The following is a 15,514-nucleotide window of genomic DNA, read 5'->3' on the forward strand; positions in this document are numbered from 1 at the left end:
AGTCAGATTTCTTGACTACCTCCCTGCATGCATACCTCTTCCCCCCCCAAATCTGGTTACTTCCTGGTGTGGGGCATGTATCATGGCTGTTACTTTGTAGGAGGAATGAGTCATTTAAACATTAGAAAATGTAAATGCTTTGAGTAAGATAATGGAAAGGGCAGTAAAATCCTTGAAATGGATTTAGGGAGACATTTAGTTGTAGACAAAATTGGAATGACTATACTTTTTTTTTTTCTCCTTTTTTTACAGCCAGAGCTTCCACTACTTACAGAATTTCCACCACAGTGTTCCCACTTTTCAATGTGCTGTTTATCTCATTCGGCTCCTTATTGTCATCTCAGAGAAATCTGCAGCCTCCCAGAACAAAGAAAAACTAGGTGAAAAACTCTTCTTTTCTTTTTCAAATGGATAATGTTGTTCTTTTGAAATCTGAGGATCTCTAAGCACTTTATGCATTTGGCCTTAGAAATCCTTTCCCTTATTAAGGTAGTGAGCAGTTATTGTCATACTTTGTTTTGTAATGAGAGAAACTGAAGCATGAGATCAGATAGTGATATGACTTAATCTTTATCTAGCATACTTCCTATTGCTGTCAAGAGCAGGACAGTTGGAATCTTTATTGAGTGAAACAATCACTACCACCTAAAGTCTTGTTTTGAATTTTAAAAGGTTTAGAATTTCAGTTTTATCAATTCATGTACGGGTGATTAAGCATTAGAAAACTCATTCAAATTAAGCAAACTCATAAGAAGCATTAAACCTCACATGGGATTGTTAAATTGTTTTTAAAAAATTTCAAATATCAATAATGATATCTATGGGTAATCTTCAAAAAAAGACAAAGTACTTGTTGATTAATTTTGCATGCTGTCTTCCTAGTAGGGAAAACTATAGAAAGACAAATCAATAATGAAAATGTGCTTGATAAATCACAGATTTGGAATCCCAAATATTAAGGGTGCCAGGGCAAGAGTAGGGAAGGTATGTATATGTTAGCTTTTTTAAGGTTTTCTGTTAGGAGACAAGGTCAGAAGGAGTTGCCTTTTTAATATGTTCCCAAGGTTAAAAATCAAGGGAAACCTGGTCCCTTCCAAGCCAGTCATCATCCCTGTATTCTTCCTTCCCACAGCTTCCCTGGCAAGGCAGTTCCTGTGTCAAGTTTGGATACAGCCAAATGGAGAGAGAGAGAAAGGCAGCAGCTTTAATGACCAACTGCACACTTTGCTCTGGTGAGAGAGTTGGCTTTGGCCAGGAGAATCAGTTTGCTGTTGAAGCTCTTCATCTCACCAAAAAAAACTCAGAAATGGCTGGGGGTAGCTTTAGTCCTTGGTAGGGTGAACATTGGAAGAAAACAGAAAGTGACCATCAGATAGGCTTGAATTGTTTGTTACAACATTAAATCTGTAAATTAATTGTTATTATTTTCATTTTTTAAAATTTCATTGAAATCCAGCCATACACAATGATTCTTCAGTTATTTAAGCCTTTTATTTCTGTAAAGAGTGTTTTGTAATAGTGTTTATACAAGTCTCAGTTTTAAGTTTGAAATAAGCCATACTTAGGACTAGTGGAATCTGTGATCTTTCCGTCCTCCGTTAAATTGCCACATTGAATCCTTTGGTGAAACAATAATTCAAAACATTCAATCTGTGATATATCAGTTAGTCAGTCAAAACTATGTTGAACTAAGGATACTAACGAAGATAAGCTCATCTGTAGCTCCTGAATTTGTTCTGTCCATAGGTTCAAGAAGAGAAATTCCAGAGAATGGTATTTCATAATTGGTTCATTGAGCTCTAGTTTTTCTTTCATCTACTGTACATTTCATCTCAGTCTCAGAGAGTGTAAAAAAGAAATGAGAATTTATTTTACAAATAAAGAAAAAAATGCTCTGTGAGCTTTTAAGAAAAGTGGATTTAGTCTGTTCTAAAGCCTTTAGTCAATCTGTTCCTAATCAATACACGACTCTCTTAGTGCAGCATTTACATGGAGCAAGCAGATAGTGTCCTCAAGCTTATCGAGGAGATTGCTGGCACTGGGGTCCCAGAGCTAATCGGTTCTTCCAAAGATGCTGCTTCTTCCTCTTTCCCTACACTGACCAGGTAAGTCTTAGGTTGTTGTTTCTGAGGCAGTGTCACAAAAAAATCTTCCACATCCCACCTTTTCATTGTTTTGTTTTGTCTTAGGGAAAATGGTTTGTTTTACCTCAAGTATTTAATTAAGGTCTCAATAAAGCATCTTACTCATAGTCTCCTTTGTAGGCAAAAAGCATGTTGTCCAGCACCTGACTTCCCTGTCATTGGTTGGGTCTTTGTCAGAAATAATCAACTTTGGTTGACTTGTTCTCGGCTAGTGTAATTCAGAGAAGAGAAAATCTTATTAGGCTTTTTAAAGTTTTTAAGCTGGTGAGACACCTGGAAAATCTAGCTGCATAATGGCCTTTTCTCAGACATTTTTTTCATCACTTAATTTTAAGAGATCATCTAGCCCATATTCTAGTGATTTCTCTTTTAGAGGGTTAGAAGTAGGAAAAAAATTAATTGTGAATGAGAGTTCTCTGTCTATTTTCTGTCTTCTCCACTGGCCCTTATTACTTCATTAGATTAATGTTGTTCTGTTGGTTCCTCTGTGATCTTGACCCTGGTCTCCCAATGTTTCAATCTGGGCCTGGTGACAGGATTGTGAAGAAGCCGGGAAGGAGTGACCTTTGGTTTCTTCACAGAAGAGATGCAAGTGCCAACCCGTGCTGATATGCTCACATCTGCTTTGCCATAAATTGGGACCTTATAAATCTTCCGTTTTTCTAGGCAGACATTTGTAGTTTTCTTTCGAGTGATGATGACTGAGCTGGAGAAATCTGTGAGAAACCTTCAGGCTGGTACTGCGGCAGACTTGCCTAAGGTGAGGCTCTCATGTCAGATAATAGCTACGGATTTATTTAAAGCAGCCACCACCACTACACATTGTCTTGTCTGGTCCTGCTTATTCTAGAGATTAGGAAACAAGAATGTATATGTGCCATTGGCAGTGAACTCTGGGCTCTCCTATGGGTGCCATCTCTCTCCAGCCAGTGGTCCCATAAAGTTGCTTCTGCTAGAAACCTATATCCAAGGTTCTTCAGAGGTTCCTCAGAGCAACTTCCCTTTCCTCACTGTCAGCTGACTCCAGAAATGCTATGCTAAGACTAGCTCCTATAATTTCTCCATCCTCTTTCATTCCCTAATCTATCATTTGTTTTCCTGAAAAGTTGGACTGTGACTCACTCACTGAATAACTTTGGCCTAAAGTCTCCTTCCTAATAGCAAGGCGTGATCCTTCCCTTATGAGCCTGATCCCAAAAAGCCATCTCTGGCTCCTGCCTTGCTCTGGTGGTCACCTGACTAAGATGCTTGCTTCTTAGGAGCTGAGATAGGATTAGAAAGCATGTTTTAGATATACTCCAGGTCTTTAGTAGCTAGCTCATTATAAATGGTTTATGGTGGGATTTTGCAGTTGTATATTTGAAACAGCCATAGAGTTCTCATGTTCATCAGTCATTTTAAGGCCAACATCTGCTTGGAAACCAGAATATTGATTCTTGTTTCTTCTATGTGTTTTGGCTTGATATATGAGTGTATGAATCAATGAAGGAAGAAATGGCTATTTATTAAACATTATGTGCAATGCACTGCACCAAGCTGGGGAGGCACAAATAAAAAAGGAAGATGGTCCCTGCCCTCAGTCAGTTTCATTTTTATGGTGCAAACCTACTTATGTAAGGTTATAGTTGCTGATCCTGTAGAAAAACCCATGGTCCTTAGAGTATAGCAGAAAAATCGAAGGTAACATTTTCTTTAATGTCTTTTCCACTGGTAAAATCTTATCAGTTTCTAGCATTGAACCATTTGATACCACCAAGGACTTTTGTATGTATAGTGCTTGTAACCACTTAAAAGATGTATGGCTATTTACTCTTGGTTTGAATCTTAGAATTTCTATTCTGTTTTGGGATTTGATTGCTAAAGATAGAATGTAATAACAGAATTTGATTATGAGATGCTTATTTTTATGGCTACTGCTAGGTACATGAGGAAAAGCTTCTATATTGGAGCATGGCTGTCCGAGACTTTAATATCCTCATCAACCTGGTCAAGGTAAGTGTATGAATCTTGGTCCATCTCTCTGGCTCCTATATTCTCTTTAAGCAACAATGACCCCTTTGGGGAACATCCAGTCTTTATCCTTCTGCATCATTTTCCTGGGTTTCCTTCTGGGATAAAAGCTAACCTTAATAACTCTCCTGCCACTACCCAGAGAATACTGTCTTTCCCCTTATGAATTTCCCCCCTATGAAACCAAAGACAATTTCTTTCCCTATCCCATGCTCCTTATATGGGGCCATTATGAGATGGGGAAACTTGGAACAAGTTCATGGATACAACACCAGAGCTCCTCCTTTTCCTTTCTGTATGGGTAGGGCTTCCTAAGGCTCAGCTCTGATGCACATTTGCTGTGTGGTCATGGACACTTCTTTGAACCTCAACATTCATAATCTGTAAAATGTTGTTAAAATTACTTGTAGTACAAACTATATAGGGTTATTGTAAGAAAAGCATTTACAAATCTTAAAATATTTAAGAAATATGAATCATTTTTTGTACTTAGTATATTATCTACCTATATAAAAAATAGGCCTAAGATTTTACTGATTTTTCTTCCCTCTCAGGTGTTTGATAGTCGGCCTGTCTTAAATGTTTGTCTGAAGGTAAGGGAGGCTTTGCTGCTTCACACATCATTTTGTATTGGATTTTCCTTCTAATCAAAAAGTCTCCACTGCTTCAAAAAAAGGCTTTAGCCAGGGTTCCTTCCCTACAGGTCTGAGTCTCAGAAATTAATGCCTCCCAAGTGGTCATTTGGTATAAATTCAGTAAATGAGTCTTCCCAAACTCACTGGGTGGTTGGGAATCCATTGCTGTTATCACTTTAAATCTCTGGTTAGAGACCAAGGGACCAAATCAAGGTGGGTTGGGAGTAATAATGCTCTAGGAATAGCTAAGATTGATACATGGGGACTGGTGTTGCTCAAGATCTCTGAGCATGTAGGATGAAGGAAAGAAAGCAAGAGAGCCTTTAATTTCTTGCTTTTGAGGCTCCATGGTCCAGTGATGTATGTAAGCTGTCTTCTTTCCCTTTAGTATGGACGTCTCTTTGTGGAAACTTTTCTGAAGCAGTGCATGCCCCTTCTGGACTTCAGTTTCAGAAAACATCGGGTAAGAGCAACAAGCCAATGGAAACAGAGAGGCAGAGTGGGCCGTGGGATTTAGTTCAGCCCTTGGATTAGGGTCTGCTCCAGGCTGGGCTATTCCAGAGGAGCCAAAGTAGAACCTGGCACCTCCCCCAACGGAAACTAAACCCACAGCAGATGGAGAAGAGAAGTAACTACCTTGCTGGTACATCCCTATTACCTGGAGTGTCCCTGTTCTCATCCAGGCCTCAGAGCCAACATTCCCGGTGTTTATCCTGATACTGAAATTGACATTAGCATTGACTTTCTAGAAAAAGAAGTTTGTGGGGGTTTTGCATGGAGAGACAGCCTTTCAATTCTATTGCTTCTCAAGAGTTCTCGAGAATGGGACTAAGTGTTTTTCCTTTTGAAAGTTCCCGATCATTCTCAGTGTTCTGAGTATTTAACACTCTGCCTTGAGAAAGGGCCATTATTCTAAGTTTCATCAAGTCATTCCTCTCAGCAGGCTTGTAAGATTAGTTAGTAGGATCACAATGCCCAGGTATCTGGGGCAGTGACTAGAGAACGCAATCAGGTAGGGTGCATGTTACTGTTGAGCTTCGGGTACTAGCAATGAAAAGGCTGGATACATCATGGGGTCACACTAGCAAGGTTACGTAGTGTATAGAAGGGGGGGGGGGTATGGCATGGAGACCGACTCTCTTACCTTTTGATTCATGCTGTTAAAAACTATAGATAATGATATTGGATTCTTTTGATAGTTTTTTCAGGTTCCATTTAACAGGAAGGAAACTGAGATCCAAGGGGTTAATTGTAATTTATGTCCCACATCTAAACGAGTACTAACTAGGCTCCTAGTTTTAAGACTCTTAACACAAGGTTCTTCCTAATGAATTACCCTGTCTCCCAGGGGACAGAAGATAGACAACTAAGGATGACATCTACCTGCCCCACCATTGCTCCTTGTATACAGGGACCAAGTAATGGTGACATACCTATGTAGCCAGGACCCTTTTGGGTTCCTTTATTGTGGAAGTTTTCTGTCTTAGCCTTATTTTTTGCATTTGTAATGAAATGAGAGCTCTGATTACAGAAAAAAAAAAGAAAATTTTTTTAGTCTCAGTTGACAACTTTCTTTCTGGGATGTTTCAGGAGGATGTTTTGAGTTTACTGAAAACCTTCCAATTGAGTACCAGACAACTTCATCATATGTGTGGACATTCTAAGGTAAGAAAGTGAATAGGACATGTCACCAGCCCTTATTTCTGTTTAAAATCTCCAGGCACTGCTTACCATTTCAGACTAGGATAGTTTATGTTCTACTAACTTTTTTTCAACTTGGTACCCTGTCTAAAGTAATTTTATTTAATGTTTGAAGACTGGGGAGGTGAGAGAGGACAGCCAGGTCTAAGATAAATTTCAGTGTGTGAAATAAATTCACACCCTCCATGTTCCAGAAGGCGTTGTTAGGGGAGAGAGACAGAATGCCTGTGGCTGCATTATGTAAGCAGTGAATCCCTGCTGGTGAGTAAGTGACAGGAAGCCAGCTGTTGGAGTTCACTTTACATTTATAATCTACCTGACAGAAACAGGTCTCTTGCCTCTGATAACACTTTAGGCACAACAAAAAAAAATTAAGTTGTTTTTTTCTAGTTAGATACCAGCTTCATGATGAACGTTTATCTTAATTCAAAGGACCAAGGAGCTTCAGAATGCAAAGGCTGTTTGGCACATAAATTGGGACTTTTGCCCAGGCCTTTCCAACTACTACTTAAGTTCATTTTTAAAAGGTGCTTTTAGTGAAGATTCAAATAACATTTCAAACAGAGTTAGTCCATGTTGTTTGAAATTAACATAAACAGATTCAAGAAGGATCTTAATAGAATCTTACCAGTTTATTAAAGGGTATTTGAGGTAAATGTAATTTGTTTTTGAACTTGACATCATGGAAGGCAAGTATTAAGCTCTTCCACAGCATACCCCCTGTTTTCTGCCCCTGTCAGGGAATGATTCCTGACTGAATGGACCATTGGGGCTTAACTTGCTGGGTTAAGTGACTAAGGACATTGATAAAGGAAAGAATGTCCAGAGGACAACAGCCAGGATGGTAAAGGCCCTTGAGGTCATGACACATGAGGACCCCTTAGAGTAGAACTGGGTATTTTTAGCCTGGAGAAAAGATTGGGAGAAGGAGCGAAGAGAGAAGGCATAATGCTTATGTTCAAGTATCTGAACAAATTCAAGTAGAGAGATTAGCTTTGTTCTACCTGGTTCCCTAGGGCAGAAACCAGAACAATTTATTTCTGATGTCATGAGAAATTTTCTAGCAATTCAAGCTGTCCCAAAGGGAATGGACAGATGCAGGAAGGGGTGGACTCTCTCTATATATTGGTCTTCAAAGAGAGTCTAGATTGTTGCTTTGCTTTTTATTTATTTAAGTTGTTTGCTTTTTATTTATGGTGGGAATTCCTTTAGTGTGTGGGTTAGACTAGAAAGCTCAGTGAAGGTCTTTGTTAGTAACCCTTAGAGTCTATGACTGAGTTCTGGAGTGCCTAACCTAAAATCATTGACCACACTTTACATTGAATAAGGAATCTAAGCTCCAACTATCTCACTTTTGTATATGCATCTCAGCACCCAGCAAGTGGTAGTGCTTAATAAATGCTTATCAACTGTTTGGGAAGTGCAGGAAAGTGATAAGAATCCTCAAGTGACACAAAGAATAAATCTACTTGGCTTAGGTACCTTTGGTTGCACTTTCAGATTCACCAAGATACGAGTCTTACCAACCATGTGCCTTTGTTGAAGAAAACCCTAGAACTGTTTGTGTATAGAGTGAAAGCCATGCTGATCCTCAACAACTGCCAGGAAGCTTTCTGGTTGGGCAACCTCAAAAACAGGGACCTGCAGGTAAGCTTGAATAAGACTGGCTCAGGGAAGAATGGGAAGAGAAAATCATCAGAAAAGCAAAACAAGTGATGGTTGTTTGTAACATACTCTTTTAAGCCCTATCCTTAAAAAGATCTGTTAGCCTTCTTTGGTTCTCTGTCCCTGGCTAATTTGTCATTGTTTCTAAGGGAGAGCGAAAGGCTTTATGGAATAATCTCACTGCATTCATTCCCTGCTGAGTTTGAGCTAGTAGGGTCACCTTCATATAAGTAGTGGTGTTTTTTTTCTTACCTGGTTTTGTTCTTGGAATTGCCTTTAGAGTTTATTCCTTAGATCCTTTTGAGAGTATTTATGAATTTATGGGAGAGAAAGTGGTTTATACTATGTCCATTTAGCAGTGAATAGTTTTCATCAAGGGTTTATTACAGCTACATTTCTATCAGACCTTTTCTTTTAAATCTCATTTTTCCACCCAAAGTCCTGGCATTAATCCCCACTTACACAGGAAAAGTCTGAAACACTGAGGTTTTAGGTCTTGATTCCCAGTTGCTCAGGTGGTCAAAGCATGGCAGAACCTCGCGTAGAAAGAATTCAAGCCTTCTGACTCTGCTTCAGCTCTCCCTTCTCACTCTATATGGAATGTCTCATTACTCTACTTTTCCACCATCACTTAACTTGCTGTGGTCTATTGTTAACAGGGCCTTAGGACTTGTGCCCATGTCAGAGATGGATGGGTTGAATCCAAAGATGGATTCAATGCCTAGTGAAAGGTTTAGATAGGAGCTGCTGGGAAGAGGGGCTAGAGTCTCCTAAAGCAGAAACTGAATGTAGCTTATCCCATTCAGTTTCTTGGAAGACCATATTTGTGTTGGAATACTAAGTGAGAAAGTCATTATTTTCTTATACTTGCTATTATTGAAAAAATATTGGATACATACTGGAATTTTTCTTAATGTCTCTATTATTAACATACTGTTATACCAAATAGGGGGAAGAGATTCTGTCACAGCAATCCCAGGAAAGTTCAACGGATGAGAACCAGGAGGAAGTGACCTCTCAAGTCTCCAAGCAGGAAACTGAGGAGGTATTTCTTTTGTCTTCGTGGTTGGACTTTGGTAGTCAAACATAGAACACTTTGCAATATAGTACACCTCTGTTACCCTCTCCTTGTACCTCCATGTCTGTCTCTCTGTGTTTGTCTGACTGTCATTTTCTGTCTTCTCTTTCTCTTCCCTCCCTCCCTCCCTCCCTCCTTCCCTCCCTATGTACATATGCATGCTTATTCCTAGTCAAATAGACTGTATTTACAGTGAACTCTGGGAGGCAGAGAAAAGACTAAAAGTTTTATGGCTTGTTAATTTTGTGCCAATGGGGATGGTTGTGCAAATGGAGGTAGTTCTTTTCTCTCTATGAAGCTCCCTGGTTTACCTGTAGTTAACCCTAAATATCCTACATTTGGGCCTATTGAGTTTCCCTTGCAGTTTCTTATTTAACTTGTATCTGAAATCCCTTTTGCTGGAGGGGGTCTTTTTTCCCCCCCGTATAACATGCATTTAAGAGGAGAGCCTTGAGTTAAATTAATGCTTCTACTTATGTGTTCAGGAAATATACTTGTCCCAATTTGGTAATATGTTTACATAAGGTAAAGTCTCCATAGTCTCATTAAAAAGAAAACTATTCTCGAAGGCTATCAGTTTCAGTGCTTCAGTGTTGCCTTGAGCACTTTTGATGGGTAGAAAATATGAGTCTGCATACAACTCAGAGAGATGAGCTTTTCCCCAATGCTAACCTACAGATAGATGAAAAAGTGAAGGGCCTGTTTTGAAAAGTTAACCCACCTGAGGAATGCAGCGGTAGCTCTGTGTAATAATGCTCTCTTTATCCATGTCCTGGTCTGTGACATTACACAATGAAACTGAGCACAAAGTCCCTTCTAGTACTGTTTTTAACTAACATTTGAACAGTCACAGCCCACTAGTTCCAGCAAATTCCACAGATAGTATTAAGTTAGGGCTCAAACTAGTTGGAGAGCCTTAATTCTTTGTGACTAAAGTCTACTTTGAGCTGCTGTCTAGGGTTCTAAAAAGTCAAGGAATTCAGGAGAATGTTGATTTGTCTATTGAATGTTTGAAAATAGTGGCTAGGAAAAATGAATCTTTACCTGGTCAAGTTGAAGTTCATGCTACAATATTCATACAGAATGATTGAGGTCCAAAAGCTTATAATACTCAGTGTGTCTATTTGATTGTTCTTTGCTTTAGGGAAGTGCAGATGAAGCAAGTATTGGTGGAAATGAAGACGATGGTAACGAGAGTGATGACTGATTGGAAGTGGAAGAGGCTGCTCTCTCTCCTCACAAGCCTCCTCTCCCTACTCATCTTCCCTCATGCTTCCTGGCTTCCTGCCACCATCCAATCTCCTTGGAAACATCTTATTCCATGTGTGAAGATGAGGAATCTTTATGGCATCACCCCAGCCATGATTTTTAGATTATCTGCCAGCATCAAGTCTGCTGTTATAGGAAGTGACATTCTTTAATGACAAACATGATTCATTTCCCTTTTGGCTCATGAGAAGATCAGTCTGCTATATACACAGTGTGAAGATTGTCTATATTTAATATGATTTCAAGTCTTAGAAGCTAGACTTGAAAGCAAGCACTTTAATTGGTTCTAAGGATCCGCTTTATTCCTCTTCTGAAGATTGGCCTTATTCCTCCCTCATCTTTTAGATATAAATTCCCTTCCCCTACTTTGGGGAAGCCTACTTCGGCTTTCCACATTTCCTTGTTTGGGGTAATGGATGGAATGTTGTGGTCTTTGTGGATGAATGCACAAGATACTGAGAAATAAAGTTGTATAGCGGTATCTGTCCTGTCAGGCTTCCTCCTAAGGATCCCCCCCACCCCCACCCCCCTTTCCATACTCCTTTGGATCCTCTGGCCTGGGGAATTCGAGCCTGACTGCTGTTTCAGACTTTCTAGAAGAAAGGGTGGACCAGCAGTAACAAATACCCTGTCATATCTAAAAGGAAACCAAACTTTATCCCAGTACATGGCAAGGGTAAAAAGCAGCAGGATAGAGCTTGAGTTTGTTTGCACATAAGGTTTATTCTCAATTCCTATTATGTTGGGTAAGTTTACACTGATAACTTAGTTACAGACTGCCCTTAAAATAATTTGCAATTTGTTTGAGTTGCCACAGCAAAGATACTGATTGTGTGCTTCAGGAAAAACAGGAAATTGTATGTTTTACTTACAAAGCGTGCACTCCATTCTCTCTGCAACCCTTGCTGAAACACCCCTGTCTGCAAAGGGCCTTTCCCCTTCCTTCTCCCCCCTCCCCCGGCCTTTGTCTCTTCTGCTGAAATATAAATGTATTGAATCTGGTGACTTTTTACCCATTTGGATTCTCTTGTCTAGCCTTTTTTTTTTTTTTTTTTTAACCTATCAACCACCCCTCTAACACTGTCAGATTTGAAGCCTCTGCCTTCATCCTGTCCACATATAGCAGACCAGGCACATATACTTTTCCCAGTATTTTACAAACTATAACCATTTATTGCCTTAAATTTGAAAGAATGACAAGCCAGCCTCTGTGCTCTTTGGTATATACTGTTTGTTTAATGCTCTTCATTATCACGTGTACATGTGCTAGTTTGACTCATTTTTAAAGTGGTTTAATTTTACAAGTGAAAGACGTTCTCTCTTGCTCTGTGTCACCGGCCCTTATTGGTGGGGGGGACTCCTGCATTGTCTTGTCTTGACAGAAGAGGTAAGACAGCTCCAATGATGTTGCAGTTTCCTTTACGTGAGTTTCTGTAACTCCAGACACTTACTAAAGGACATGGTATGAGTATGACTGCAAACCAGGGAGGGATTTTACTTGGAGTGTTGCAAGGCAAAAGTACACTTCTTGTAAGTTGCATACAGTAACAGGATAGACCGTAGCATCTGCTTACACATAGTCACTGTCATTTGGATTTGAGGCTCCTTTAGTCCAGTGGGCCATTGATGCTCCCGACTGATGATTTTGCAAAATGCTGATTTGTCTGAAACTCGAAATGTCCCCGTCCACTTTGGGGGCTGAGCCGTGATGATCCTGCCAAAGACAGAGTCCACTCCACTGAGGCGGACAGGCTGAGGCTTCCTGACGAGACCTTTCTTACTGTTCATCGTTCGGAGCTCTGATGTGTGACAGGGCAACTTGGGGCTCACCCCGGGTTCTAGAAAGGGGCTGTCTAGGACAAGGGTGACCTCTTGGAAGCAAAGCTGCACTTCTAGGTCTGAAGGAGTGTGTGGAAAGCAGTGAGAGGCCCTAAAGGGGTGCTTGGAAGAAGGGGTAGGTGTTGTATGTCGCAGCCACTGGAAACTCTCATCCAGTGGGGTCCATGGTGACCAAAGCTGATATCCTGCCATTGATACACCTAGAGGAGAGCAATTAACACGTGGAACCTCTCTTTGCTAAGGGTCAAAAGCTGCTTTCAGCAGATCTTGATCATTTAAAAAATCACATTTTCCCTTTACAAATGGCCAATATCATTCTAGTTCCCTTAAAGATATTCTAAGTTATTAAAATACTAAATTAGATCAAGCTCTGGAAAAAAAAGATCTCCAAATACCAACTACCTTTAAATAAAAGTCAGCTTCTGGTTCTGGATGAGACATGTACTACTCTGTAGAATACTTGTTATATTTATGGTCAAACCTTTTATTTAGTATTTGACATTGTCACTCTTCTTCCTCCCCTTTAACTCAGGTGAACCAAGTTTTGCTTATTTGTTCAGGATTGCATGTGGATTCTCCACTTCTACATTTCAAAGAATAGGGTGGACAGTCCTCTCATTTTCCCAAATAAATGTGTCTTTCTCTGACCCTTCTTTCTTCACCTATAAGAGGAAAAGGACTGGATTTTCAATCCTGGGAAATCCCATCCAATTTTAGTCCCAAAAGTTCTAGAAGTTAGAAGTTCACACACTACATTAATTTGTGACAGTGAATTTGATGGACCCAGATCATAAACCTATCACTAAGAATTGATTTGGGAGATTTTGTTTTTACTTTTTGGAGGTGTGAAGAGAAAGGGCAAACACAATTCCCAGATCAATTTCTGATATTTCCCCTAGAATTCTCAGAAGCAGGGCACATGCTGTGCGTTCAAATGGTAACTGAGAACAGTTGTGGAGATTTCATTATTAAATGGAAATCTTAATGAATTGAGTCCCCTAAAAAACTCCAAGAAGTAAAGGAATCTTCACATTCTGAACACCTCACACCCAAATGTTCTTTTTTTTTTTGTCTGTAACATTAAAATTGAGCACATTGTTTTCCATGCACTTTATGGGATATAACTGGGGGAAAAATGACTTCCCCTTCTTTCCCAACCTCAGCCTCCCTTAACTTTGCTCATTGGGATGCATCAAATCAAATTCTGATTGCAGGATCAGTTTCCTGAGAAATATAGGGATTGGAGTTTTATACTTCTAGCCTCAGGATCTGAAACCACCTCCCCACTCTGCTCCTTTTACAAATGAGGACCCAGGCCCGGGGAACGAAAGTGGCTGCCCAAAGTCACAACTCCCGGTGGAGCAGGATTAGATTTATTAGCCCCCGGATCTGCTGACACTACAATGATCTTTCCAGGAAACCAAATAGGATTTTTAGAGGCATCAGTCTTACGGCCTTCCACTTAAGCCTTCGGCCAGTCTAAAGAGCTCTCCCCAGATCCCTGTACCTCAACTTCTCCACCTGGAAAACAAGGATGCAGAACCGCAGCTGAGCTGTATGTCACCTCCGAGGCCGAGGGTGGTATTTCGAGTGGCTGGAGCTCCCCGGGGGGGTGTGGAGGTAGATCCGCCTCCTAGCCGGACAGAAAGGAATTGTTCCCGTCTTAGCCCGGGGCTGGTGGAGGAAAGGGGACCCCTCCCGGGGTGGGGACGAGAAGGTTAGGTTGGCCAGAGCCAGAGCCCGGCTCCAGTCCCAGCTGCCGGAGCGGGTGCTGGACCGGATGGGCAGCTCACCTGCTGGGCTCCGCGGGTCGCACGCTCCCGAGTGGCGGCCGCTGTTCCCGGGGCCGCATCTTTCCTCTGCCGGGCGCCTGGCAACGGCCTTTGTGACCCAGGCCCCGCGGGGGGAGCCCGCGGCCGGGAGGGGGCAGGGGGCGTGGGAGGCCGGGTGACTCCCGCGTGGAGCGACCACCCCGGAGGGCTTCCTTCTCCCGCAGCCGCCAGATCGGGACCCTTTCGGAACACCTGCATCTCGGCATTGAACCTGGCTTTCTGCGGGCCATTCATTCTCGCTGCCCGGGGTCTGGATACCCAGAGCACCTTCTCTCCTCTTCACCAGCTCGCGCTCCGGCCGATCCTGCCTTTCCTTTCCCCTGCGGGGCTCCCACCCGCCCCTCGCATCACTTGTGGCTTCAATGGAGCCAGAGCGAGAGGCTACAGCGTGTGCGTAAAAATCAGGGCTGCCAAGTGCCTGAGAGATCCTCGGTTCTACTCCCTCCTCTTACTGAAAAGGGCAACCACTTGTCCAAGATCACACGGTGTAAGTAGAAGGCACTGCTTCGGAAGGGGCAGAGATCCCACTTCAGACACTCTTCGTGTGATGCTGGGCAAGTCACGTTCCCTCCTTCAACCCGTGTCTTTATCTATTAAAAATAAAATAAAATAAAGGGGTTGGATTAAGGATGGCCTCCGAAGTCCCTTCTAGCTCCAGTTCTAGGCTCCTACAAGGAGGATCGTTATTACTCCTCCGTTCTCAAAGGCGACCTTGACATCAGGGAAGTGTTGCCATGCCACATAATGTGAATCAGATGGGAGGGAGGGGAGCTTGCCAGGTCCCCAGCCTCACTTTGTCCTCTGGAAACAAGTGGCTCCAATGGCCAGATACAGATCAGGACGTCTGGACATGGCACTGGATGCAGCAGCCAGTTAAAGGGAATACACCGGGCCAATGAGAGTGAGTTGTGGTGAGAGGCTACCTTGGTGTTGAAAGCAAGGGTTAGATAGATAGTTATAATTCAGTCCAGCTTGTGGAGTCAGATGGCCCCTTCCTTTGAAAGTCAAAAAAAGACTTAAAGTCATTGGTCCTCTTTGAAAAATAAGGACTGACAGTAGTCATCCTAGAGAGTTCTCCAAAATACTCAAAGTGATTTGTTTACCCAAAGTCCCACAGGCAGTATGTCAAAGCAGAATTGAAACTCGGTCTCAATGGCTCTGAAGATATCCACTATTAGAAAATTCAAGCTTTAATCCTATTTTAAAGATGAGGGGGAAAGCTCAGAGAGTTGATGTGCCCAGTTCAAGATCACCCAGTTAGTAAATAGGATTTGAATATAGGTCTTCTGTTCCTACTGCAGTACATTTCCCAGAATTCCCTGAAGTTTGAATTAGGGGATT

At 41.6% G+C, this 15,514-nt stretch overlaps 2 protein-coding genes across 5 annotated transcripts in view; one reads left to right on the forward strand and one right to left on the reverse strand.

Moving 5' to 3' along the window:
• FANCD2 (FA complementation group D2) overlaps positions 1 to 11,504 on the forward strand; it is a 59,568-nt gene extending 48,064 nt beyond the window's left edge. For all 3 annotated transcript variants that reach the window (XM_031954970.1, XM_031954975.1, XM_031954977.1), the window contains 11 exons: positions 253 to 380; positions 1,133 to 1,232; positions 1,983 to 2,105; positions 2,811 to 2,904; positions 4,065 to 4,136; positions 4,709 to 4,747; positions 5,178 to 5,252; positions 6,380 to 6,454; positions 7,991 to 8,137; positions 9,105 to 9,200; positions 10,378 to 11,504. In XM_031954970.1, coding sequence (XP_031810830.1) covers positions 253 to 380; positions 1,133 to 1,232; positions 1,983 to 2,105; positions 2,811 to 2,904; positions 4,065 to 4,136; positions 4,709 to 4,747; positions 5,178 to 5,252; positions 6,380 to 6,454; positions 7,991 to 8,137; positions 9,105 to 9,200; positions 10,378 to 10,440 — 1,012 coding nt within the window. In that variant the 3' untranslated portion in view covers positions 10,441 to 11,504. The remainder of the gene's footprint in view (positions 1 to 252; positions 381 to 1,132; positions 1,233 to 1,982; positions 2,106 to 2,810; positions 2,905 to 4,064; positions 4,137 to 4,708; positions 4,748 to 5,177; positions 5,253 to 6,379; positions 6,455 to 7,990; positions 8,138 to 9,104; positions 9,201 to 10,377) is intronic.
• Positions 11,505 to 11,715: 211 nt separating this feature from the next.
• Positions 11,716 to 14,224, reverse strand: FANCD2OS (FANCD2 opposite strand). 2 transcript variants are annotated; one of them, XM_031955001.1, is made up of 4 exons: positions 14,135 to 14,224; positions 13,849 to 13,974; positions 12,823 to 13,003; positions 11,716 to 12,541 (listed from the first exon to the last, which is right to left on the reverse strand). In XM_031955001.1, the coding sequence occupies exon 4, from the start codon at positions 12,531 to 12,533 to the stop codon at positions 11,997 to 11,999; it is 537 nt and encodes a 178-aa protein (XP_031810861.1). In that variant the 5' UTR covers positions 12,534 to 12,541; positions 12,823 to 13,003; positions 13,849 to 13,974; positions 14,135 to 14,224; the 3' UTR covers positions 11,716 to 11,996. The 2 variants fall into 2 exon arrangements, with proteins under 2 accessions (XP_031810861.1, XP_012399063.1); XM_012543609.3 differs by lacking the exon at positions 12,823 to 13,003 and having other exon boundaries at positions 14,135 to 14,223.
• Between the last annotated feature and the right edge of the window lie 1,290 nt (positions 14,225 to 15,514).

The sequence above is a fragment of the Sarcophilus harrisii genome, chromosome 1, assembly GCF_902635505.1.
Source record: "Sarcophilus harrisii chromosome 1, mSarHar1.11, whole genome shotgun sequence".
In the NCBI taxonomy this organism is placed as follows: Eukaryota; Metazoa; Chordata; class Mammalia; order Dasyuromorphia; family Dasyuridae; genus Sarcophilus; species Sarcophilus harrisii.